Genomic DNA, 27385 nt, shown 5'->3' on the forward strand with positions numbered 1-27385 from the left:
TTTCTGGTGTACAGCAAAGTGATTCAGTTCTATATATATATATTTTTTTCATATTCTTTTCCATTATGATTCATTGCAGGATATTGAATATAGTTCCCTGTGCTATACAGTAGGTCCTTGTTATTTATCTGTTTTAATGGAAGCTTCATCACATAGGCGTGATTAACTATTAACTCACTCTCCAGCCCCTCTGTCCTCCTGGGAGGATGGAGGTGGGGCTGAAAATTTCAAGCTTCTAATCATGCTTAGTCTTTCTGTTGACCAGCCCCCGTACTGTCCAGGAGCCCACCGTGAGTCTCCTCATTAGGACAAGAGACTCTCCTATCACCCAGGAAATTACAAGGGCTGTAGGAGCTCTGTGTAAGACACACTCCTGTCACCCCCATCAGTCAGAAAATTACAAGGGTTTTAGGAGCTCTGTGTCAGGAACTGGGGTCCAAGACCAAATATTAAAACAAAAGGTGCTCCTATTTCTCTTCATCACTTAGGAAATTACAAAGATTGTAGGACCTCTCCCCAGGAGCCCAGAACAAAGACTAAAGTTTATATATCTTCTTATATCACAGTATCACAAATGTAATATGTAATATGGTGTAGTACCTTTATTGGTTCTTGAATATTAAACTATCCTGGAATTACTGGAATAATTCTTGAACCCTGCTTAATTACAATATATTATCCTTTTAATGTAAGGCTAGTATTTTTTAAAATTAATTAATTAATTTATTTTTGGCTGTGTCGGGTCTTTGTTGCCACACGCAGGTTTTCTCTTTGCGGCAAGCGGGGGCTACTGTTCGTTGTGGTGCGCGGGCTTCTCATTGTGGTGGCTTTTCTTGTTGCGGAACACAGGCTCTAGGTGCGCGAGCTTCAGTAGTTGTGGCTCACAAGCTCAGTAGTTGTGGCTCGTGGGCTCTAGAGCGCAGGCTCAATAGTTGTGGCGCACGGGCTCAGTTGCTCTGTGGCATGTGGGATCTTCCCGGACCAGGGCTCGAACCCGTGTCCCCTGCATTGGCAGGCAGATTCTTAACCACTGTGCCACCAGGGAAGCCCCTGTAAGGTTAGTTTTGATTTGCTAGTAGTTTTTAAAAGGTTTTTGTGTTACTTATGAGAGATATTGCTTGGTAATTTTTTTTTTGGTAATGTCTTTGTCAGGTTTTGGTGTTAGGATAAAACAAACTGAGCAGCAATTCTTCCTCTTTTATGTTCTGATAAAGTTTGTGTAAGAGTGGTGGGGTTTTTTTCTTGAATCATATACTAGTGAAGCTATCTGGACCTGAAGTTTTCTTCTTGGGAATGTTTTTGTTTAGAAATTGTTTCTCAGGCAGATAGAGAACTATTCAGATTTTCTGCTACTTATGTCCATTTTGGTGAGTTGTGTATTTTCAGACATTTGTCCTTTCATCTAAATTTATTGAATTTGTTGGCTTAAAATTAGTCAAGGTATTTTCTAATGTTTTAAAATGTCTGTAGGATTTGTGGTAATAACCTGTTTTCATTCCTGTTATTGGTGATTTGTATTTTTTTCCTCTATTTTTCTTGATTAATTAGTGGTTTGTCAATATTATTGCTCTTTTCAAAGAACCTGCTTTTGGCTTAAATTTTCTCTGTTGTCTGTTTTCTATTTTGTTGATTTCTCCTCTGTAGTATTACCTTTCCCTTATCCTTGTATACTTTGGATTTACTTTGCTTTTCTATTTGTAGCTTGTTAAGGTATATCTTTAGGTTGTTGATTTTTAGGTCTTTTCTTACGTAGGCATTTGCAGCCCTAATTTTCCCTGTAAATACTACTTTAGCTGTATGCCACAAATTTAGATGTGCTGTTTTTGTTGTCATTCAGTTCAGAATATATATATATATATTTTTTTTGCGGTACGCGGGCCTCTCACTGTTGTGGCCTCTCCCATTGTGGAGCACAGGCTCCGGATGCGCAGGCTCAGCAGCCAGGGCTCACGGGCCCAGCCGCTCCGCGGCATGTGGGATCTTCCCGGACCAGGGCACGGACCCGTGTCCCCTGCATCGGCAGGCGGACTCTCAACCACTGCGCCACCAGGGAAGCCCTCAGAATATTTTTTAATGTCTCCCTTTAAAGTTGAGATGTAATTCACATGCAATAAAATGTACCCCTTTAAAGTGTATGGTTCAGTAGTTTTAGGTATACTCACAAGTGATGTGATGTGCAGCCATCGCCACTATCTAATTCCAGAACATTTTTATCACTTCATAATGTCCCTTTTGCTTTTTGTCTTTGTCTGATAAGTTATTTAGGAAAGGGTTGTTTAGTTTTCAGATATTTGATGTTTTCATAGATATCTTAATTTCCTTGTAGTCAGATAATACACTTCATATGATTTCAAGTCCTTTAAACTTAATGGGACTTGTTTTGTGATCCAACATGTGGTTTGTCTTGGTGAATATGTCATGTGCGTTAGCAAGGAATGTATATTCTGCAGTTGTTGGATGCAGTATTCAACAGATGTTATTTATATGAAGGCGGTTGATACTTGTTCAGACCTTCTACATACTTTGGGGCTAGTTCTATAAATTGCTATATATTGCAGTTTGGGCGGGGGCTAGTTCCATAAATTGCTATATATTGCGGTTCTATAAATTGTTGGTGGTAAAATCTCCAGCTATGATTGTGGAATTGTCTTTTTTTCCTTTAAATCCTATCAATATTGCTTCATGTATTTTTACGCTCTGTTATTATGTACATACACATTTATAATTATTTCTGATTTATTGTCCCTTTTATCATGGAGTATTCCTCTTTATCTATGGTAATACCTTTTGTCTTGAAGTCTTTCTTAACTGATACTGAAAGTCACTTTAACCATCTTATGTTTACTATTTGGATAATATATCTTTTACTGTCCGTTTACTTTCTACCCATCTGTGTCTTTACATTGAAGTGTTTCTTATAGGCAGCATATAGTGAGGGTCTTTTTAATTTATTCTGATAAGCTCTGCTTTTTAACTAAATGCTTAGGCCATTAACATTTAATATAATTATTGATATGGTTGGATTTAGGTTTAATATTTTATGTATTTGTTTATTTAAATTTCATTTTTTTAAATTATTCTGTTCCTCCTTTATGGCCTCCTTTTGTATTATTTAGGTATTTTTAGTATTCTGTTTTTACTTAAATATTATCTTTTTGATTATATTTCTTTGTAGTATTATTTTTTTTTAGTGGTTGCTCTGAGGATTACAGCGTATATATTTAATCTTTCATAGTCTTTTTTGAATTAATACTGCATTTAACATAATATTACACTTAACATTCAAATTTAGAAACCTTGCAACCAAATAAATCCCTTTTCTCTTCTCCCAACTTTTTTGTTTTCATTTTTTATCACATTGACACATATTGAAAAACTCAGCAATGTCTTTGTTTTTGCTTTAATCATCGTATGGATTTTAAAGAACTTAAGAGGAAAAGCAGTCTTTTATATTCACCCAGATATCTACCATTTCCCTTGCTCTTCCTTCCTTCCTGAAGATCCCTGTTTCCCTCTGTAAATTTCACAGCAGCCTGACGACATGCCTTTAGCATTTGTTGTGGAGCAGATCTACTAGCTGTGTGTTCTCTTGGTTTTCCTTTTCTTGATTTTCCTTCATTTGAGAATCTCGGTAATTCACTTTCATTCCTGGGGGATGTGTTTGTTTGATGTTGTGTGCTGGATTGATAGTAATTTTCTTTCCGTAGAGGCATACCTCATTTTACTGTGCTTTGTAGATATTGTAGTTTTTACAAATGAAAGGTTTGCGGCACCCCTCCATCGAGCACGTCCATCGGTGCCATTTTCCCAGCAGCGTTTGCTTGCTTTGTGTCTGTGTCACATTTTAGTGATTCTTGCAATATTTCAAACTTTTTCATTATTGTTATTATATTTGTTATGGTGATATATTTTCAGTGATCTTTGATGTTACTACTGTGACTTGCTGCAGGCTCAGATGATGCTTAGCTTTTTTTTTAATAGCAGTAAAGCACTTTTAATTAAGGTGTGTACATTGTTTTATGTAGGCATAATGCTGTTGCACACTTAGTAGACTACAGGATGGTGCAAACATAACTTTCATAAGCACTGAGAAATCAAAAACTTCATATGATTCACTTCATTTTGGTATTTGCTTTATTGTGGTGGTCTGAACCACAGTATCTCCAAGGTGTGTCTATACTTTAAAGATGTGCTCTCTGCCGATGGGAAATCTATAATCATTTGTTACCATTTTCTTGTATGTATTGTGTCCTTTTCCTTAAGATGCTTCGATATTTTTTCCTTATCTTTGGTTTTCGGTAGTTTTGTTTTGATGTCTCTAGGTGTGGTTTTCTTTGTGATGATCGTGTGATTCATCGATCTCTTGAATCTATAAATTTATCTTTTTCACCAAATTTGGGAAATGTTCAGCCATTATTTTTTCAAATATTTTTTCTGCTTCAGTCCCTTTCTCTTGTTCATCTTGGCCTCCAATTATACATAGACCTTTTGTTATTGTCCCACAGTTTCTTGGGGCTTTTTTCCTTTAAGTCTTTTATTCTGTGTGTTCTTTAGAATAGATCATTTAAAAATATATATTTATTTATTTTTGGCTGTGTCGGGTCTTAGTTGTGGCACGTGAAATCTTTTGTTGAGATGTGAGGGCTCTTCATGGTGATGCGCAAGCTTCTCTCTAGTTGTGGCGTGCAGGCTCCAGAGCGCGTGGGCTCTGTAGTTGCAGCACACAGGCTCTCTAGTTGTGGCATGTGGGATCTTAGTTCCCCAGCCAGGGATTGAACCCGTGTCCCCTTCATTGGAAGGCGGATTCTTAACTACTGGACCACCAGGGAAGTCCCAGCATAGATCATTTCTACTGTTCTGTATTTATCTTTAAATTCACTAATTCCTTTGTCATTTCTATTCTGTCACTGAGCCCATCAGTGAATTTCCTATTTCAGATATTTTATTTTCCTGTTCTAGAATTCATTCCTTTAAAAAAACTAGTTTCCACTTCTCTGGGAAGAATTCTTTTCTTTTGCTCATTTCCTTTACCTCATGGAACACAGTTATAAGAACTGTTTTAAAGTCTTTGGTAATTTCAACGTTTGGATCATCTTGGAACTAGCACCCATTTATTGTCGTTTCTCTGGAGACTTGGAGACTTTTTACCGATCTGTTTGTATGTTGAGTGATTTTGGATTGCATCCCAGACATGAAATGAAATCCTCTGGAGGATGTTGCTGCTTTCGTTTCAGCATGTAATGAACCTGTTCAGATTCGGACTGTAACTTCTGCCTTGCATTCTTTGGAGATCTCAGTTCAGATGGCTAAGTCTTTTCTGTGCTAGTTTGGGTCTGTTCCCCACACATACAGTTTAGGGGTTAGGCTGAAACATATGTGAGTCCATCCACAGAATTAGAGAGTTTACTTCCTCATGCTCTCCCCTCTGGGATTCCAGCTACATTCTCTCCGTCATGCAGGGGCTTCTTTTCCTGACTCCTTAGGCAGAAAGTTTCCATTGAAGGTTTAGCTGCCTGGCTGGGACTAACATATTCTAGGCTGGGGCATTCCCTCAGGGCACAGGTGTACCAGGAAGCCCCAATTGTTTGGGTAGTTTCTTTAGGTTTTAAATCCCCTTCATAAGCTGCCTTATTTTGTTTACTTTTCAGCATCCTCGGGTAGCTGTCTTTTTGTATTGAATATTTTGTCCAAATTTTTTAGTTGTAATTAACAAGAAGGATGGGCTGTAGTGGGCTTATACTGTCACAGTCAAAAACCAGAACTCTAGTTGGTTAATTTTTAATAGCTGCTTGGTGAGGGTCAGAGATGTGGGTTTGACTCCTGCCTCTGTAGTTTACAGTCTGCCACTTTAATAGGAACTCCAGTTTCTTCATTTGGCAAAAAAATACTGGAATGTGAGAACTTGCTCTGCCCAGCCCCAGGGCTGTGTGATTCAGATGAGAGAATGGCTGTGAAGTGCTCTGGAAATGGAAAAGTTGTAATCAGGTGGCTGATATCCCTGCTGTGTGTGTGCATGTGTGTGCCTGAGTGTGTGTGCACGTGTGTGTGTGGTGTGTACCATTTATGCCCGGCCATCTCCATGGCAGTGACGTCAGCACTGGCTCTCTCTCTTCAGGCTCTTCCTGGACCTCACTACTACACATGGGGAGACCATGGCGGGATCATCATGGCCATCGCCCAAGGCATGGAAACCAATGAGCTGAAGTAAGTGTCTCTGGTGAAGCTTTTTAACATCACACTGTTCTCCCAGAAATTTAACTCTGTGATTATAAGTGGATTTATCTCTGTAGCACTAGGTTATTGACAGCACAATTTGTGCCTTGGGAAATTACTTAAATTTTTCTTGTTTATTAACTGGGAATGATAATCTGCCCTTCCTATCTCAGAGAGGAACAAATGAAATAATTTTACTGATTTGAAAAAGCACAGCTCTATATAAATAAAATTAATAATGACTAAAAAATTAACTAGAGGCTCTTCAACTTGTCTTTCTTTGCTTTGTGTGTGACACACAGAGTTACTCATAGAATGAGTCATAATAATAATAAATAATAATGATACATGAGTAGTAATTTCAGAATACATATTACTTGATAGCCAAGTGACTTTTACTGTGATACCTTTGGTTTTGGGGTTCTTGCAAATAGACCTGGAAAGGACATTTGGGGTTAATGGCTTCATCTTCTAGATGAGAAAACTGAGGTTCAGAAACGTAAAGTAACTTACCCAAGATCCTCCCCTTTGTTAATAACAGACAAGACGAGCACTCAGGTCTTTAAATTACGTTCTGTGCTCTTTGCAGTATGTTCCTCTGAAAAGCAAAAATGTCAAGAGTTAGTAACCTCTGCTTCCTTGAGTCTGATTTTATCAGAACCAATTCTTTCATTACTTTAGTCTGAGTTAGGACAGAAGTTAATTTTGTTAACATTCGGTCGGGACAGACTATCTCTCATTCCTCCTTGTTTTTGGGCTGAACCCATGAGACAGATTGCTAAAGGAGCGGGAGAGAGCTCCTATAATCATCTTGTTTAACGCAAGGGAGAAAGCTTTCTTTCCTCGGCTCCTTTTAGAAACAGGGTCAGCAGCAAGAGAGAGAGGTGGGTGGTTTGAAAAAAGAACTCTTAGCTCGTTTCCCCTGTGGTTAATTGGACATGTGCTGAGTGACCTGGCCTCCAAGAAGCAGAGAGAAGCAAAGTCCCAGTGTTCTGCGCTCCACCTGGCTGGTCTCTGGTCTGTGCAGCTCTGGTCAGCAGCTGCTTTAGAGCCAGGAGTCAGAAGAAGTCCTGTTTGTACGCAACACACTGTGTCCCCATTCAGATTGACGTTTGCTCAGATGAGGACAGTCACGGTACATGCTTCCCACATTCGTGTCATTTATTTATCCATTAATTTATTAATTCCCATCTCACACATTTCACGAGCACTGATGGTGCCTGGTGATGTGTATCTAAAGAGACATAGGATGTTTTCCTTCACTCGCAAGGATTCCATCCTCTCGTGGTGAGATAACACAAGTACACAACGCGATGTTCGGGCCGCTCCTTGAGAAGTACGGCAGGGGACGTAGTTTGGCTCCCTAGGAATACATTTCATTCTGTGTGTGGCAGTCAAACTGCAGAGACAGTTCCTGATTTTCCCTGTTTCAACTCTCCTCCAGATTACATTTGCATTCCAAGCTGGCTTCTCTGGAGTAGTTAATGTGATTCTGGTCCTCTTACACCATCTGTCGGTGCATATGTGCTCGGGGAACGCAGCGTCATTGCTAGCTAGCTGCAGGAAAACATGATCAGGAAAATAGACCCGCTGCCGGAAAATCACAGTGCCCTCGGCTCATGTTGAGCCATGGTTTTGGGGGGTAGACTTTAAGGATATGGACCCTCTAGCATCCCTCTCTTTGCACAGGTCACGTGGAGGTGTCTGTAGGTATGGTTCAAATAAAACATTTGCAAATATGAGAATATGTTCAGGCCTCCTATTGACAGGTGCGTGTGTCCCAGATATCAGGCTGAGCTTGGCCAAAATCTGTGTAGTGTAGCCACCTGGCATTTGTGTGTTGCTCACAGAGTTGTTTTGTTTTTTTCTTGCTTCTCCTGCTGCTCCGCTTTTGACCTGTGTGCTATCAGCTTCATCAGAAGAGAAGCAGGAAATAAATATTGTAATTAGTTCAGATCCTTAAACCCCATGAGTGAAGGCTGCTTCTGACTCACCTGGATTTCTATTGCTGGTCTAGGACTTCAGACACGTCTTAAGTCTGGTCTCCCCAGCCATGGCCATGGCCCCCTCCTTTGAGTCTCATAGTGTTTATTGGCGGCTGTCTCGTTGATTTGGCATTCATCGCATGCTGCCTCCTTTTGTTAGTTACCTTTTCATTATATGCCTGGTTTCCTCAACTCATTAACAAGGTCTTTGTAGACAAGGATTTCTATTTTATGCAGGCTAGCAGGCACTTAGTAAATATTTGATTGTTCAAATAAATAGGTCATGCACACTTAGTCTTCCAAGATTGCTTATTTTTTTCCTGGTTTATAAAACTGGAAAGGGTGGGGTAGCGTGGCAATCGCAGTCCCCGGGGGTGGGAGTACTTCCGTTATTCTCTGTTGTAAATGACAGTCCCTGGAGCTCAAATGTGAGTAGGGGTCTCTGGATGTATGCAGTCTGGTGAGAACGTGACTGTCAAGAGTTCAGGTCCACGCTGGATGGAAATGGAACATATTTCTGTTAAGCATCATTTCAGGTCAATTACACAAACATTTGTTGAATATCTACAAGGAGCCAGATGTTGTTCTAGGAACCGAGGATGCGGAGGTGAATGAGGCATCCTTTGGGAGCTGTCCAGCCCCATTGTGGCTCTGAGATGTTTCTGAGCCAGCTGGAGGGAGAGGCCGGGAGAAGAGCTTTCGACCCAAAGCTTATCCAGCCTTAGGGAGGAAGCCGTAACAACAGTAACCCTAGTGAGAGGTTTAGTGGGGACAGAGGGTGGAACATTGCTTAACGTAAGAGTTAAGTTTGGGGATGTTTTTTTTTTTTTGGTTGATCTTTTTTTTAAAAATTAATTTATTTATTTAGGCTGCATTGGGTCTTCGTTGCTGCGTGCAGGCTTTCTCTAGTTGTGGCGAGCAGGGGCTATTCTTTGTTGTAGATTGCAGAGCACGGACTCTACGTGCACGGGCTTCAATAGTTGTGGCTCACGGGCTTAGTTGCTCTGCGGCATGTGGGATCTTCCCGGACCAAGGCTCGAACCCCTGTCCCCTGCATTGGCAGGTGGATTCTCAACCACTGCGCCACCAGGGAAGTCCCTGGTTGTTCTTTTAAATAATTTATGTCTTTCTCTCCCTGTTTAGCATAGTTAACTAAGAGTTGATGATTACTTGTTTCAGCTTCTGCCTTGATTCTCCACTGAGGCTGTTTTCTTTGTTGTTGTTAATTGAAATTGAGAGTAAGAAGTGGAACGCTTTGTTTTGCTCCTGTTTTCTACATGTCTGAAATGAATAAACAAGAACCTCTTCTGGGAGTCACTTACCCCTTCGTTCAGCATGCTGTCACCGTGAACCTGCTCAGGGGTTGCAGGTCGTTCTTGTGTAGAATCCGTGTTTTTCAGAGAAGGGGCTGTTGTGTTTTTGCACTCTGACCAAAAATGGACCCAAACCCAAGCTTGTCGGCTTGATAGTGAGGGATGAGATCAGTTTCCATTTCTTCCTAGTGGTTTGCCTGTCAGCATAATGATATTGGTAGTTACTAATAATACCTTGGACTTTCCCCAAAGCATCTTTCCTCATAGGAGATTTCAGATTTCATAGGGCTTCCCTCTGGGGAGTCCTGAAAAGCCACTGCAAAGACTACACCCAGCAGAGCAGCTGTCTTTTCTGGACCTGAGTTCTGGAAGCAGCTTCACAGTTCTGGAACGTGGGAGACGGCGGTTAACCTGTCCTTGTGGTTGCGGAACCTCCTCTCCTAGTAACTTACCTGGATGGTTGCAGAGAGAGCCAGCCCCGCCCCCACTTCATTCTCACCCCCATGTGGTGTCTTTGGCACTGTGAGTTATAGAGGAACAGGTATTCTTATCAACCTTTAACTGTTGAGAAACTGAGAGATGGGGTTAGAAAAAAAAAGAAAATACAGTGCAGTTCATTTAATTTCCTTTAACAAAAAAGCATTAATTAATGCCCCTCTGTGTGCCAGGGGCAGAAAAGTGAGTAAGGGGTCTTATTCCTGATGAACGGCAGCCCTAGTAGAAAAATCAGGTCATTTAAATATAGTAGGTATGTTACTGAACCAAACTTGGGTCCACTTGCCCATCTACTGACACTGGGTTGTGGTGAAGGAAAGTGCAGCATTTATTCTAAGGCATCATCAAGGAGTCCGGGACAGCTAGTGCTCAAAAAGCCCGAACTCCCTGATGGGTTTTATTTAGCAAAGCATTTTTTTTTTTTTTTTTTTTTTTTTTTTGCGGGCCTCTCACTGTTGTGGCCTCTCCCATTGCGGAGCACAGACTCCGGACGCGCAGGCTCAGCGGCCATGGCTCACGGGCCCAGCCGCTCCGCGGCATGTGGGATCTTCCCGGACCGGGGCATGAACCCATGTCCCCTGCATCGGCAGGCGGACTCTCAACCACTGCGCCACCAGGGAAGCCCAGCAAAGCATTTTTAAAGGCCAGGTGAGGGAGGGGCGTCGCAGGGTATGTGATCAGCCCTGCACAGTTCTCTGATTGGCTGATGATGAGGTAACAGGATGGTGCCACGGGGGTTAACATGATCAGTCCTTAGGCTCCAGTAGGCTACGTGCTCATGGTCATCAAGTAGTTAACGTCTTCCATTTGGTGGTGGTTTTAGCATCTGTAAAACAACACAGGAAATGTGCATGGTATACTGTTATCTAGGTATGTCAGAGAGGAGCTATAGCAGAGAACCTAGGGGAGGGGTCTGTTCCATAGGGTCCTGCTCCGTTACAGGTATAAGATAGAGGTGAGCACAGGGTGCAGGGCGGCCACAGGAAGGCCAGTAATGCTATCTGGGAGACAGGAGAAGGCTTCTGGGAGGAGAGGAAACTTGAGCTGAGACTTCAAGGGTAAAAAGCAATGTTGGGTTGCCACCCCAGGTTTAGAAAGAGCTTGAGCAGAGACCAGCATGAATCAGAGTGCAAGGTGCAGCTCTTTAGTATTGACAGAATGTACATCTCGGGGTGTGTGAGGAATGAGGCTTGCAGTAGCTCTGGTCAGGGGCCAGGTCCCCTGAGGACCTTACACGCCGCACCAGAGGCATCAGACTTTGCTTTTGAAATGATAGAGTCCCTCTGAGGGTTTAAAAATAGGGGAATGACGTGGCTAGTGTAGAAAGATGGCTCTGGCAAGTTGAGGAGCATGAATCTAAAAGGACCAAGACTGGAGGTGAGAGATGCTGCTTAGGTGGGGACCAAGCATTTTGAGGACTATGTGTTCAGGACCTGCTTTTTGACTAGACGGTGTCAGGGGTGACAGGGCAAGATGATCATATCCCTCATAGAAAAGCAGAGGAAAAGGTATTGGCCTGAAGGGCCATAGGATGAGTGCAGATGTGGACAAGGTGAACTGAAGTGGCTGTGGTATGTCCACGGGGAGATCCCCAGCAGGGATCTGGACATATTACATCCTCTGGTTCTGTCTTCCACTGCCCGTTGCAGGAATTTTCTCTCTGTCATCTGTGATGGATGGTCACCCAAGTCTTTGCTTGAATAACTCTAGTGATGGGGACTTTGCCAAATCAAAAGGAGCTTCCATGTCACTTTGGACAATTTGTTGTTCATCTGTTCGTGCACTAAGTATTTATTCATCCGTTCCTTTATGAATGAAAGTTCTCAGGTCAGAGAGAGCCCAAATTCTCCTCCCTCCCGTTGCTATGCAGCGGGCTCAGCTTCCGGGAGATACATCCAACAGATACTTTCTCTTCTGCCTGAAAGCCTTTCAGATGCACGAGGACCTCTCCCTGTCCTCTTCAGAGCATCTCCTCTTCCATGGCAAACAGCCCCCGTTCCTTCCCTCCTGTGCTGTAGGATCCTGAATCTACACCCTCTAGCTTCTTCTCCTTTGGGCCCTCCTCACAATGTCAGAGGTTTAAGATGTGGAGCCCAGATCTGTCCCCAGCAGCCTGAAACATGCGTCACATTGGCGTTGATACCAGCATGATCCTAGACACTCAATTTCTTTTAATAAAAACCCTAAGACAATTTTTCTTTGCCCTATATCATTACCCTATTCTGAAATCAAGAGTTACCCTGAGAAAAGGAAACGGGATTCATTTATTGTGACTTGTGTGTGAAACAATTTGAGCTCCCAGCTCCAACTTCCTTCGTGTCTAAGTGCTCTCCAATCAACTGTTTCATACTCCATTCTTGAAACAACTTTTTCTTCTTAAGGGAAATAAAACTACTTTTTCTCATCTAGTCTTGAGATCTTTATCTGTTCTCGTGGTTCTTTTAGAGATTATTAAAAGGAGCTCTGCAATTATACCTTTAAATCTTTCAGTTCTCTAGAGTGTGCTTTATTTTGCATTCATTTTCCTTTAACTTCCGTCTTTTTTTTCTGCTTTGTCCAGTTTGAAGATCATTCTCTTTAATAAAGACAAAACCAAAATAGAAATTGACTAACTACTGCTGCCTCTTTTTCTGTCTTTCCTATTTATACCATTAACCATCAGACGGATGAGCCTATTCCATTTCTAATTCTTTTTTTTAATAATAGTGTTTATTTATTTTTATTTGTTGACAGTTTGCTTTATTTATTTATTTATGGCTGTGTTGGGTCTTCGTTTCTGTGCGAGGACTTTCTCTAGTTGTGGCAAGCGGGGGCCACTCTTCATCGCGGTGCGCAGGCCTCTCACTATCACCGCCACTCTTACTGCGGAGCACAGGCTCCAGATGCAAAGGCTCAGTAATTGTGGCTCACGGGCCCAGTTGCTCCGCGGCATGTGGGATCTTCCCAGACCAGGGCTCGAACTCGTGTCTCCTGCATTGGCAGGCAGATTCTCAACCACTGCGCCACCAGGGAAGTCCTCCATTTCTAATTCTTTATAGGACTTGCTGGGTAACCAACCCACGTCTCACTGCTCACTAACCTCCCAATTATTTTGGTCATTTGAAGCATAATCCTTGACTTATTTTGAGTTTGCGTTGTTTGGCCACTGTTTCTACAGATTACTAGCTGTAAGAATGACAGCTAGGATTAATTAGGAGATTGCTACTGCTCTTTAAGTTTTTACCCTTGGTTAATATGACTTTTCTCATCTTGAATATGTTTTTTTTAAAAAGTCTGAGCTCATCAAGGACCTTTCTCTCCAGCCACACATTTGTGTTTTAAATTGAGTGTCTACCAGTGCTTCACTTATTTAGTGTATCTTTGGTTATATTATGTTACTACTGTATTATAGTCCCATCTTCTTGAGAGCTTTGGCCATGAGATTAGGTCTATACTTCTGTTTGAACGTTTTAAATTCTCCGTCCTAAGGGCTGGGGCCCTACGTCCTCTTTCACGACTATTAGGCGTATAAAGATGGCTTGGTTTGTTTTCTTGCAAGGTTCTTGTCACTTTCACTTCACCAGCACAAGTTCTCCTCTGGAGGTCAGAATTTGGTCCAGAACAGATGTTCCCTTAACTTTTGCAGTTGATAATATGACTACCATGTCTCCAAAATTTTGAAAAAAGCACTGTTTTTTAAATGCCCAGTTTATTCTTAGGTTCAGGGCTGTACTCGGCCATGCACCTGCTTTTTAGTCTCATTAATATGTTATGGTCAGAGTCTGCTGGGAACTTCTCAAGAAATGGGATGATTCATTTCCTGAGGTTATCTCGCGTTCGAGGAGCTGTTAAGTAGAATTACCTAGGCAATGTGCAAATAGGCAGACTTCCGGCCTTATCACACGGATGGCTCCCATCATGTCTGGTTAATAGGCTGACTCTGCTGGTTCAGTTTGCTTTAAAGATGGCACTAAGCCATTCGCTCATCACCCTGCTACAAGAAAGAGACTGAATGAGTTACCTTATCCCCGTACCTGCTTCAGAGATAGCTTAAACCAAAAGCGTATCAGCCAGAAGAGAATTTCTCCTCTTAGGAAGATCTGTGGAGGAGATTGCTTAGTCCCCATTGCCCTGTAGCCCCACCACTAGGTTTAACCCATAGCTCTTCTTGCAGAAGTACCAATTTTAGTAATCTCAAGACAAGAGGAAGTGTTTGGATTGAATGATGTTGTAAAAAGAACTACATCAAGTATTAAGATCCTGAGTGAGTAAAACTAATATCTCAAAAACATGGGAAAAGTGAAAGAAAAGTTTTGTATATAATTTGGATTTGAGAGACCCAGTGGCTCTGTGACCCTCATGAACCCCCTCTTAATTGAGTGGTTTCTCATGGTGAGCATCTCACCAGCTTACTGGGTGATGAAGCAAATACCAGGCACACTTTCCTCTCCTGCTCCTCTTCAATACAAAAGATAATTTGAAATCAGTACAGTTACTTCAGTGCTGCTTTTTTTTTTTTCCCTCAAGGGCTTGCTCTCTCGTTCTGATGTAATCTGTCTTGGAGACTTTTCTCAGGACACACTTTCCTCCAACTTTTTAATTTTTAAGACTATGGGAAAAGTTGGAAAAATTGTATAAAAATTACTCATGTGACCTTCCCCTACAGCTCCCTTAATCACCAATTGTTAACATTTTGTCCGTTTGCTCTGCTTTTGCCATCTATCCTGTCATCTTTCTATCCATCCATCCATCCAGCCATTCATCTGTGCAGCCACCCTTTTTTTTGGGAATCATTTGAAAGAAAGTTGCAGCTCTTGGGCCTCTTTATAGCTAAATACTTAAACATATCTCCAGGAAGTCAGCATATTTTCCTGCACAATCAGAATGCCATTATCACACCCAAGAAAATGATCATGAACTCAGTATTACTTACAGACTATTATATTTTCTCAGTTGTCCTTTACTATTTGTAGCTGCTGGTTTTTTTTTCTAATCCAGGATTCAGTCCACGTTTACATATCGCATTTGGTTATTATACCTCTTTAGTCTCTTTCAATCTATAACAAGCCCTCTGCCTCTTGTTGGTTGGTTGGTTGGTTTTTCATGGCCTTGATGTTTTGAAGCATCCAGACTAGTTGTCATGTAGAAAGTTCCACATTCTGAATTTGTCCAGTCGCATGGAATAGTAGTGCCTAGATGATGTGGTATCCTCAGTGCTTTGTCCAGGAGGTACACGATGTCAGGTTGAACCACTGTGAGTGATGCTAAGTTTGTTGAGGGTTGAATCTCAGATTGTCCGCTGTAAATTACATTTCCCCCTTTGCAGTGAGTGTGAGTTGATATCTTTAGACCGTGTGAACACTCTGGTCCTCTTGTCTGACTCGGTTGTTACAGTGGGGGGTTATAGTACAGTCACTTTTCTCATTCTGTCATTGTTTTCAACATTTATTAGGTAGCACTGTAGTATAATAAAAAAAAATTCCCTCCTCCCTTTCTCTTCCTGTTTGGTATCATTTAGAGACCCATGGCCTCTTTTCATTCAGTGTATTATCTGTTACCATCATTTCTCTTTGTTAAGTTCATATTTTCCCAGACTGGCCAGTTGGAGCCCCATCAAGGTGGCTCCCATGTCCTTTCGGGTCATCGGCATCCGTCTGTGAGCACTTCCCCCCTTTCTGGCACAACCTTAAACTTGCCCGGCTTTAGCCCAGTACCAGCCACTTCTCCAAGGAGCCCTGGTTCCTCTTACAGATGAATGTTATCTGGAAACCAAGCTCTCGCCCCGGAGACTTTAACCGCAAGGATCCTTTTACTTGCATTTGGGCAGGTACAGCACCAACGAAGGGGAGACCTGGAAAACATTCATCTTCTCCGAGAAGCCGGTGTTTGTGTACGGGCTCCTCACGGAGCCCGGCGAGAAGAGCACTGTCTTCACCATCTTTGGCTCCAACAAAGAGAACATCCACAGCTGGCTGATCCTCCAGGTCAATGCCACGGCTGCCTTGGGTAAGCTGCTGCCTCCTCGGCCCTTTGCACAGAAATACCTATTGAAAGCATCAGCTTAGATACCGTGCCCTGGGAAGAGTTTGTGATCCATTGAAGAAGACGGGCACATATGCAGTAAGTGAATGAGAGATTCAGAGGCAGTTGCTCGGGCAGTTGTTCATAGGGCCACATGTTGTCTTTTGTATTCTCGTTTCCTGTGCGGTCACGGGCACAGGGGAGGTTTACATATGTGTGTGCTGAACATGTGAATGAATGAATGCTTGGAAAACATACTTCCAAATTAGCAGTTCCAGTTTGGCAAATTCAGTGGGTAACTACTACTAGTGATGCAGGGTCCTCTCAGAGCTGCCTGGGGTCTCATCACCATCTGCTCGCCCAGACGCAGGACCTGTAAATAAGCGAGCAGGGAGAGTGAACTTGTTTATCGTACTTCTTCCTTCCTCACCCCCGTGTAACCCTGCCCTCGGCAACTTCTCTGCTTCGGCTGACATTATTCCAGCTGCCTGGAATGCCCCTTGGGTTCAGTTTCCACTCGTTGAAATCCTTCTCATGGATCAGGATCCAATGCACTTGACTGCTACTCCCAACCAAGAGATCTCTCCCCTCTTCTCTGTGTCCCTAGCGTACGTGTACTCATCACACCTTGATTTACAAATTTGTGTCTGTCCCTCTGGGTGTGTCCTCTCCCATCAACTAGATCATAGGTCTTTAGACGCAAGAACCTGCCCTGTGCATAGTCATATTCTACCCACTGGACGGCCTGATAACCTTATTGTCAGTAAGGGTTTAATAAATGCTTGCTGATTGGAATGGTGTTGAGTTGACAGTAGTTCATCAGTTTCAGGCAGCATTTAATCTCACCAAAGACACACATATGAAAAAGACGTCAACTACCAGTATAGACATTGGTGTACTTTGGAATTCCTGTAGAAACCACTCTACTTAAATTTCGAGTGGATGTGGGTAGATGGAATGACGGTCCAGGTTGTCTGACCAGTTCTCAGCCTCCTTTCATGAAGATCCCATACCTTCCGAGCAGTGACAGTGAACTCTCTTGCTCGTGGGCCATACTACCAGATGCGTCCACGCTGCCTCGGGAGGCAGGCAGGGGACAGTACTCCTGAGGGGTACCATCTCTCAGGGATTCAGCCTCTACCTAACTCCCTGGAGATGAACGCCTCTGGGCACCTGTTTCTAAGGAAACTGCAGAATCTGCGGAAATCTTTCCGAAGTGTAGACAGTGAGCACCAAAGAAGCTTGCTTCTTCCCATCTTTCTCAGATGCACGTCCGTGTTTCAGGGGACACCAAGGGGCTGCTGCCCGGCCTCAGAGCCGGCTGATTAGAGGGACGGGCTGGCTCCGGGGGCCTGCACACCCCGCTGGGCAGTAACGGGAGGTACGGGAAGTGGGTGGCTGGGCTGCGGGGCGGGCAGGACAGGAAACCCTGCGTGTGTCTGCCTGTAATGCTGTATTTCCTCCTCCTTAGGGGTTCCCTGCACAGAGAACGACTACAAGCTGTGGTCCCCGTCTGATGAGCGGGGCAGCGAGTGTCTGCTAGGGCACAAGACGGTTTTCAAACGCAGGATCCCCCACGCCACGTGTTTTAACGGAGAAGACTTCGACCGGCCGGTGGTCCTGTCCAACTGCTCCTGTACCCGACAGGACTATGAATGGTGGGTTCTACATCCATGCCAGGGACTGAGTTCTATTCTGGTCACTCACCGGTGTGGGAAACAGACTAGGACATGGTCGCTTCCCCTGAAGAAAGGGAGGGAATCATAGGAAACAAATATTTATTAAGCATCTCTTATGAGCCCGGAACCGTGCTAGGCACTGTTTATGCAGGTTATTCCATTTAGTTGTTACAGCCGTGTGATGTGGTGGAGGTGTGACACCCAGGCAAGTTGCGGTGGTTTATGCAGGAATAGGTCACTCTGGGATTTGTTTCTACGAGGGCAGCCCAAGAAAGGAACATGCTGAAGGTTCGATTGTAGATAACTCCTTTTTTGTTAGGAGCCCTATTCCAGAGGGAATTTGTTTCTTTATCTGAAACGAGGGGGGGTTAGTGTTTTTTATATATATATATATATATATATTTGTATATTCATGGGTCCTTGAGTAAAATATCCAAGACGCTGCTTGACATTGTGGAAGAAATGACGTGCACACAAATCATTGTAACAGGAGATGGGAAGATGCAGGTACCTTGGAGGAGGAACGGGTGCTTTTGCTGGGATTATTGATAGGAAAGAGGAGACTGGGATTTGCTGCTGGGGAATCAGGAAATCTCTGGAGGCAACACTGTTTGAGATGGGCTTTAAGGAGGAAGCATCAGGGTACGTGACTGGAGCGTTCTGGGAAGACGCAGCAGCAGCGTGAAGGTGTGGAAACAGGAAAGTGTAGTTGGTGGTTTAGTTTGGATGTCTTGTTGGATGTATGACTGGGGGTCAGTGAGTGGAGATGAGGCTGAAAAGAGAGAGACTACGGTGGGGTGGAGACTTGGGCGTGGACCATATTCTGTAAGCAGGAGGATGTCTTTGGAGGCTTTTGAGGAGAGTTGATGACCAGAACAGAGCTTAGCTTTAGGAAGATGATGCTAGCAGTAGAGACATAGGGTGTCAGAGCCCGTAGACGATCCCCCAAGTCTGTGATCCAGCATGGAATCATTCCAGGTTTGCAGGGCTCTCGGTAGAGCGCGGGTACTGATCGTAAGCACATAACTCATTTTTCAGTGGTTGCCGAAGCATAAAGAAACCAAAGGTTGCTTTGGGAAGCCACACTTATCTTGACTAAAGCCAGAAACCTTGGATGTGTTCTAGTCCAGAGGTGGGAACAGGGCCACAGAGTAAACGTTTTAGGCTTTGCAGGCCATGTGGTCTCCGTTGCAGCTACTCAGCTCTGCCTGTGTATTGAGATTGCCGCCTAGATGAATGGGCGTGGCCGTGACCCGATAAAGCTTTATTTACAAAACAGCCAACCAGATTCAGGCAGTTCCGGTCCTAGACCAGTGCTTCGGAAACTTGAAGGTGCATGTGAATCATCTTGGATCTCATTAAAATGCAAGTCCTGACTTGGTTGTCCTGGGGCCCTGCCGTCGCCCAGGCTCCAGGTGACCCCGAGGCTGCTTCTCTGCAGAGCTACCCTCAGAGCAGCAGGGCTTTAGACAGCCAAAGACGAGCATCCTCTCCGAAAGCCATGTGGTCCTAAGATAACAACGTAGACGCTTTCATGGCAGAAGCACAGAGCTGTTCAATGTTCCCAGTGATGTCCGCTCAGTGCCCCTCTGCTGCCTTCTGCCCTCCCTTAGAGAACCCTAAATGGTAATGCCAGTCGGAGGGATTTTGCTGGTCTGAGGTATCCCTGCCGACTGGATTGAGACTTTGGGGACCCTGATGATGGAAAAGATTACGAGCCCTCTCTCCTCCCTCTTTTATCCCCATTAAATACTTGAAAATAAGACAAAATGAAGAATATGTGAGAAAATCTGACAAATCTTGATTTTTTTTTTTTGATGAACACTATTATGCTTTTTCTCTAAAATCATCATTGTTTTTCTCTAAAATTCCCCCAAAACAGCAATAGCAACAACCAAAAGCAAAAGCCAGGTGCCTGGCCCCCATGGTTCCACCACACCCACTCAGCTAAAAGCCACTGGAGGCTGAGACCAGGAAACAGCCTGCCTCGCCCCTCTTGGGCTTTGGGCCAGATGGCATTGTGGGGTGATGACCATACAAACGGTGAAGGGTGTGTTTCAGGGCATCCTGTAGTTCCCCTGTTTGCTGTAGCTTCTAGAAAGGAACAGCCTGACTGCATGGCTCTTGGAAAGGTTTGGTGGCACTGACCTGTGGCAGTGGGGAGGGCAGGGTCTGGACATGGACATGAAGAGAGGAAGTGAGAATCGGCGAGCTCCCAGTGTCTGTCCATTGGTCCTGCTCCTGAGGGACAGCTGTACTTACTTCCAACAGTCCTTTCTGGCCTCCCTGGGAAGCACAGTTACTAGCCTGTATGTTCCCTGATTTCAGGAGTAGTTTCTTTTACATCTTTATATTCCCCCAGGTTGCCAATAAGAGTGGTTTTCAAACTCTTGACTGCAACTCCTAGTAAGCAATGTATTTTATAGTGTGATCCTGTACCTACACATATTTGTGTATGTAGACACGTACACACATCTATGTAAACAGGAGTTTTATGAGGTAAGATTCACTTTCAAGTGCGATGAATTTTGCAATTTTTTTGTGAGGGGGGGAGGAAGCAGGTCTGGACCCTCCAATATGCTTTCACAGCCCACTAGGTCATGACCCATAGTTTGAAAAAACTGCCCAAGCAGAGTACTTTGCCATTGGAGTAATTAATGCTCTGCTTAGTCCCCCAAAAGGTTTAAAGCAGCCATTCCGTAGAAATTTACCGGATTTAATGAATGGAATGTGTTTGGTACAGTAATAAAACTGCTCCCTTCTGAAAAATGCTCTACAGGGTGCTAAATGTGGACTGTCATGTAATATGTACACGAACCACTTTGCCCTGTACCTGTTAACACTTTTCCTGCAGTAGGTGTTATACTTGATAGAGTAAATGAAGGCTTTTGGGTAAAGCACATCGACATGGAAAGTCCCGTTGGATTATGAGTTTATGGTTTGGGCCAGACCTTGGCAAGTACAGCTGCCTCGTTTTAGAGCCGTCCACTCACGCAGACAAGGGCAGGGCCAAGACTAGACCTGGGACCCCTGCTTCCTACCCCAGGGCTCTGCCTGGCTAGCTGGCCAGTGTGGAAGAGATGTGGTCCCCAAACTGCAGAAGGTCTGGGTCCCGAAGTGCACGAGGAGGCCCCCACGGTGATTTTAGGGAGAAGGTGGACATGCTCTTAAATAACATTGAATCTTTAGTTTAGAAAAAAGACGGTTCCTTTAAATTTCTCTTTTAATCCTTCCAGTCACGTCAAGGAGAAAGTCTCACTGGGTGCTAGTAATTCTTCACATTTGCCAATTGCTTTTAACAAAGAGAGGGCAGGCCCAGAGTCTCTGGACAGGGAACTGGGTCCAGCTAAAAAAAAGTCAGTATTATTTTGTCTTTGGCATCATGATCTGTCTTGTTTCTGTCTATTTATGGCATATGATAATGGTTTTCCTATTATGGCTCTGTTATAAAGTTTCTTTTGAAAATGCATTAGTGTAAAATAGTGAGTATTCGTTAAAGGGACATGTTGAGTAACTTACAATACAGGTGGTGGGCAGTAGGGTGGACGTCGCAAGGGAGGGTCCCAAAATACCTGAAGTGTGTCAACCAGCGGCCTTACCGAGCCCCAATTGCCTTTTCAGTGACTTTGGCTTCAAGATGAGTGAAGATTTGTTATTAGAGGTTTGTGTTCCGGATCCTGAGTTTTCTGGGAAGTCGCACTCCCCTCCCGTGCCTTGTCCTGTGGGTTCTGCTTACAGGAGAACCAGAGGGTACGTCTCACAGAGGTTGCCATGTCTGGGGCACGGCGGGTCTGCACTTGGTATGGAGAGCGCAGAGGACCACCTGGGTTCCTTTCATACTCTAAATGCCAGAATTCCAAGGTAGCAGGTTGCAGGTAGCTTGGGGAATATTTAAAACTGTGATGTTTGCAAACTCGTCTCCCCATCCTAGCCCCCCGTGGAAAAAAATGCAAGTCTGTAAGCGTCTCTGCAACTCCAGTTGTTTCTTAAGTCATAAACTTCAGCCAGTGCACGTCTTCAGAGCATTGTGTTGAAGAGATACAGTTGACGCTTGAACAATACACATTTGAAACGCATATAAGGTCCACTTACATGTGGAGTTTCTTCAGTAAATATAATACCTGTATTTTCATTGTACTTTTAAGTTAAGGTGGGGGAAAGTTTGTGTTCGATGAGAGATCACAGTACGTAGAATCAAAAGAACTAGGGTTCTAATCCTGATTCTACTCAGACTATTTGAGTTCCTGCCTTTGGGTGAGTCATTTATGAATTCCTTTGACTTTGAGGTGGAGGTAGCAGTACTACGTGGATTTTTACCTGTAGTGGTGGGGGGTTGGTCAGTGCCCCTAACCCTGGAGCTGTTCAAGGGTCAACGGTATATGTGAAACTCTCGCCTGGGACAGTGCTCCAAATTGTCTGTGCTGCCTCATTTATTTACAGGCAGAAGCAATTCAGAATGATTCAATTCCTTCTTCTTGCTGTATAGGAAGATGAATAGATAAGCTGTATTGTCCATGGATGGGTAAATGTTCCTTTATGACTATTCTTTGATGTTTCTGACCTCTTACTCTTGGGTGGGGGTGACAGCTATCGGAAGATTTCTGGGGACACCTGCAGTGGAGGAGATGTTGAAGTACGCCTGGAAGGAGAGCTGGTGCCGTGTCCTTTGGCAGGTGAGACGTGGTTTCTTCCCTTTGTCTTGTCGAGACATTGTTGAAGCATTCCCGTGATCTCACCTGGCTCTTCAAACTTCCTGGAGAGAAAGGATGGGTATCTCAGAGCTCCCGTTTCCCTCTAAGCATGGTATCCAAACAACATTTATTTATAACCTTATGTTTTTATAGGAATGGAAGACATTTTCAGAGGGAAATCCCTTTTGTTCATTGAAAAATATTTATTTGGCATCTGTTGTATTCTAGGCGTGGGGGGCCGAGGGCACCCTTAGGCCATCTGTGTGTTCCGTGATCCGTTTGTTTGTCATAGAAAGAGACTCATGGCTTTCTGGGAAATAGCTAAGTGATCTATCTTAATTTTTATAACAATAATTATGACTAATATTTTAATGGAATTTTACACATTTTAATGTACTTTTCCATGCGTTATCAGTTTAGTCCTTAGAACTACCCAGTGAAGCAGATATTATTATTAGCTCCATTTTTTTTTTTTTTTTAATATGAGGAAGTGTGTTCAGAGGAGAGAGTTAAACAGTTTATTTGAGGTCACACGTCTGGTGAGTGACAGAGCTAGAATTCAGACTCTAAGCCTCATGCTCTTGCTTGGCCATCACTGAAGTGGCACGTGAGCGTCATTCCCATTCTTTGAGGTGATCACGTGCACGCTCATTGGGGGAAACTTTTGCAGCAAGTGCACATGCTGTAAATGTGTAATGTGTTCCAAACATTTCAAGTTGATTTGGTGGTGATAGCAGATGTGGAGGTATTTGTAATATAGACGTGAAATTATGATACCTTAACAAAGAGCTAATCTCTTAGCATCTTTCCTTTCTTTGCTCCGTTTCTAGTCTTTTTCATGTAGGGCTTCTCTTCCCTCTGAGCCCTCCCTCCTGCTCACGCCTCTCGGGGAAGGTGCGTGACTGGAGCTGGCTTCACTGGTGGTGGTGGCGTCTGATGGAACAGACATCAGCGCCAAAGGAAGCCTGAGCGAACAGCCTCACCCTCCGCGGGCAGGGAAGAGCAGCCCTCTCCTTCGCTCACTGCTCGCCAGTTTGCCCTGGTGTTTTTCATGCTAAGCTCATTAGTCCCTTAATTTAATCTTCCATCATTACTGAGTAATTAACATCCCTCACTGTGGAGACTTCAAAAGAACATGGCTTCCGCAGATTCCCACAAATGAGCAGATAATATTCAAACAGTCCCCTCACGAGAGCTGTTATTGATGAGGGCTTGGGTGAGCAGGGTTTGAGTGATCGCTCTTAAGGGGCTGGAGTAGGTACTTTGGTAATAAATATTTCTGAAGGTAATTCAGCGAGGGGCAAAACAGTTTGTTTAAAACTGTCTAAACTGGTAGGAAAGCTATTTTCTCTTCTGATAGGAGAAGATAGGATAGGGAATGAAGTGGAAAAATCTCATTTGTAGTGTAGGCCACCTCCTAAATGTTTTTTTTTTTTTGTAAAGCATGGAATAGAAGGCAGGGATGTACCAAGAAAGGAAAAGATGGTTTTATAGGACTAATGTGGAACCGTCATATGTTTGCAAAGATGAGGTAATCTGGTCGTCTGGAAGGATTTTTAAAAGTGAAGTAATTTTTCTTCCTTTGAGATTAGGATAATAACGCACATCTCTAGGCTGGGCTCATGTATGGCTGGGATTTACCAAGAATTCTATTTCTTTTCTAAGTTAAGAATTGCACACAAAATCCTGTCTGTTCCTCTACACCCAATCCTAAGGCAGGTGTTTCAGGACTCCGACTCTACTCAAAAGGCAGTAGTTGGTTAGAAGGAAAAAAAAAAACAAACCCAAAGCAACAGAATGAGGTTTCTAGATGGTAGAGAGATGTGGGGTGAAGGGCTTGCTGCTGTGAATGTGTCTCCGCATCTCCACGTGGCAGCTGCCATGAGAATCCTTGATTCCAATGTCATTTACAAGCTCGGCACTTTTCATCTTGACTATTCCGTCCCCTGGGAATTACAGTGGGAAGGTTTTCTTGCAGACCAAAGGGAGGGGTTTGTTATCATGTGGTGGTGGCTTAGATACTTTTGAAGTGAAGTAATACTGAAGGAAAAGAAGGCAAATTTACCTTTGGTAAAAAATAGTAGGTAGACTTACATTTTGGGGGTGCATTATCTATATTGAAGCCTTTATAAAGCAGAGGTGGCTAGGACATGTTAACTCGTTGAATGAATGGGATGAGAGAGAGCAAACAACCACAGTCACCGTGCAGGCGTGCAGCAGAGGGACCCAGATTTGCAGCTTGGTCCCAGATGTAACATATTGTCACAACGATGCCTCAGGTATGGATGCAGGTGTGTTGCTCATCTCCATTCCCTTGGAAGAATCTGGATGTTTTCCAGGCTGTTCCCTAAGTGGAAGAGACAGAGCACCAGCTCTTCACGTTCCTAGTTGTCTGACGTTAAGTCAGTCTCGTAAGCACCCTGGGCTTCTATTTCTATGTCTTGAAAAATGGCACCATCGGTGTTACACCATTGGGTGCTAAAACATAGACTCTGGATCCAGACCCTCCGAGTTCAAGTCTTTGTTCTGCCCCTTACTGGTTGTGTGACCTTGAGTGGGTTACTTAACCTCTTTGCTCTCCGTTTTCTCATTTGTAAAATCAAGTTAATAGTAGTTCTTCCTTTATACAGTTGTTACTGGGATCAGACAACGCCTGGTACATAGTATGTACGTTGTGTAAGTATTTAAGTAGAAATAGAATCTTTGTGATGATTGTGTTGTAAAACGTTTTGTAGGTGGCCAAGGATGTATTATTGCTTTGAAAATATAGTAGGGTGATATAATTGCTCTGTGTCATTGTGAACAATATTGAATGGGTGAGAAAATAGATTAGGAAACTTAGCTGTAAGTCTTCAGCGACTTGGGGTCTTTAGTCAACAAGATTACGATGCCACGTGATGCAGTCCTGTGACAAGGAGGAACGTGCTGATTGGTGTAATTATTTTGTCAAGTGTGACCAAAACTTTTCGGCCGAGCTCTGAAGAATAGCTATTGGAGCATGACTACCGGAGGGAATCTAGATTTTTAAAAAATGTAGCAAGTAGACACTTTGCAGAGGAAACAGAGATTCACGGGAGTTTAAGAAACTTGCCCAAGGCAGAAATGTGATTCCTTCACCCACCTTCTAAGTCTGGATTCCTACGTTCTCACTTGACCCACGCCATGTGCAGTGGCTCTGAGGTTTATGGGTGAGAAAAAAGAGGGTCAGACGTGCGAGGACCCGTTCAGCATCCCCAGGTCCAGCCCCCTGTCGTCTTTGTGTGTCTGTGCAGAGGAGAACGAGTTCATCCTGTACGCCATGCGCAAGTCCATCCACCGCTACGACTTGACCTCCGGAGCCACCGAGCAGTTGCCTCTCACCGGGCTGCGGGCAGCGGTGGCCCTGGACTTCGACTATGACCGCAACTGCTTGTATTGGTCCGACCTGGCCTTGGACATCATCCAGGTGCGTCCACTCTGGGTCTGCTCGCGGGGGCTGTGCCTCGTGACTGCCCAGTCCTGGTAAGCTTCTTGCAGAGTGGCCCGAGGAGATGGGTATTGGAGGTTTTTAAGTTGTAGCTCCTCTCAGGGCCAACGGAGGACACTTTTCAGTTTTCTGTTTTAGTATGTTCTTTCCTACCTACCTCTGTCCTTGTAGGAAGGACAGAGGGAGCCGCCAGTCTGTGGTATTGCTTCTAAGTGAGGTCTCCCTTTACCTACTGGAAAGCGTTTAGGATTCGGTGTGTAGCACTATTAGTCCCTCCCTATCGTACGCACTGCCTCGTTAGCGTCCTTCCTTCCAAGCCGTGATATAGTAACACTTGACTTCTCCATAGTTCACGTAATTATCCATTTCAGCTATTCTGAGCACGGTCAAGAACCAGGAAGTAAGCTGTGAAGGTCGCCATGCAGGCCAGATAGATGGCCATACACTCAGACCCATGCATTTTAAAGGAGAGCTATTTGATATTTATTCATTGCTTATTTAATCCTTTTAGAAAAGCAATTCCAGCAAGTTTTATCTGGACTTCCAACCCAACAGAAATTTTACAGGGCCCGGGTATCCGAAGGGTTTGGTGGGGGGGTGGCAGTGACTACTGCCCGTTACTGTCCCAGCGATAGCACCTGATGGCTAGGAGCCTCCCGAGGGAGGAAAGACTTTTTATAAAAAGCAGACACGGGATTTAAAAAATAACAGCAGTCTGGTTTCGTTTATTTTAAAAGCAGACAGACTTATGCATTTTGGTCATCTCCACCTCATTATTGTGATACAGCACAGCTCAGTGACCGGTGTTCATGATGATAATGCAAGGTGATATAAAAGATTCAGTTCTGTTTAGTTATTCTGCTTCAAACAGGAAGCCATAATCCATTTTAGAAATGCTTTTATCAAAAACCAGCTTCATGCATCTGGAACACTTACGAATATAAAACATCTCCGCCCTCCCCCTTCAAGCCAATTGAATAAGTGGGTTCCCATCGAAGGGGCTGATTTGGCTGGAGGTCATTTGAACATTTCACACCGTTTCTTCTTTCTTTCTTTCTCATCAGCGCCTCTGTTTGAACGGGAGTGCAGGGCAAGAGGTGATCGTCAGTTCTGGCCTGGAGACAGTGGAAGCCTTGGCTTTTGAACCCCTCAGCCAGTTACTTTACTGGGTGGATTCTGGCTTCAAAAAGATTGAGGTATGTCCTTAATTATGCAAGCAGGGGAGCCCCTGGGCTGGGAGCCGGAGTTGACACAGAAGCAGGAGCCAGTGTGTCTCATTCCTCTGGAGATTCCCTGAGAAATGCAGAGAATGGAGGTCCCGTGTGCGAACGGGGTGCCTGAATCTGTTAAACAGAGATTTCATTAAGATACCTGAATACTTACTTTTGGGCTAGCAGAAGCACAGAGTAGTAACAGCAATGATGATAATGATACCGTCGCGTTCTTACAATGCTGTAACAGCCACACTCGAGTATTATGCTGTCAATTAGCATAATGAAGATAATATCGTGATTATTATCATAATATCATTGTTGTTAATGAT

General features: G+C 43.8%; 1 protein-coding gene across 2 annotated transcripts in view; it reads left to right on the top strand.

Moving 5' to 3' along the window:
* SORL1 (sortilin related receptor 1) overlaps positions 1–27385 on the top strand; it is a 258242-nt gene that overhangs the window by 160448 nt on the left and 70409 nt on the right. For both annotated transcript variants that reach the window (XM_060304206.1, XM_030839654.2), the window contains exons 12-18: positions 6116–6204; positions 15813–15991; positions 17478–17664; positions 21307–21435; positions 22273–22358; positions 25649–25821; positions 26907–27038. In XM_060304206.1, the coding sequence (XP_060160189.1) occupies positions 6116–6204; positions 15813–15991; positions 17478–17664; positions 21307–21435; positions 22273–22358; positions 25649–25821; positions 26907–27038 (975 nt within the window). The remainder of the gene's footprint in view (positions 1–6115; positions 6205–15812; positions 15992–17477; positions 17665–21306; positions 21436–22272; positions 22359–25648; positions 25822–26906; positions 27039–27385) is intronic.

This window comes from Globicephala melas, chromosome 8 (assembly GCF_963455315.2).
Source record: "Globicephala melas chromosome 8, mGloMel1.2, whole genome shotgun sequence".
Classification (NCBI taxonomy): Eukaryota; Metazoa; Chordata; class Mammalia; order Artiodactyla; family Delphinidae; genus Globicephala; species Globicephala melas.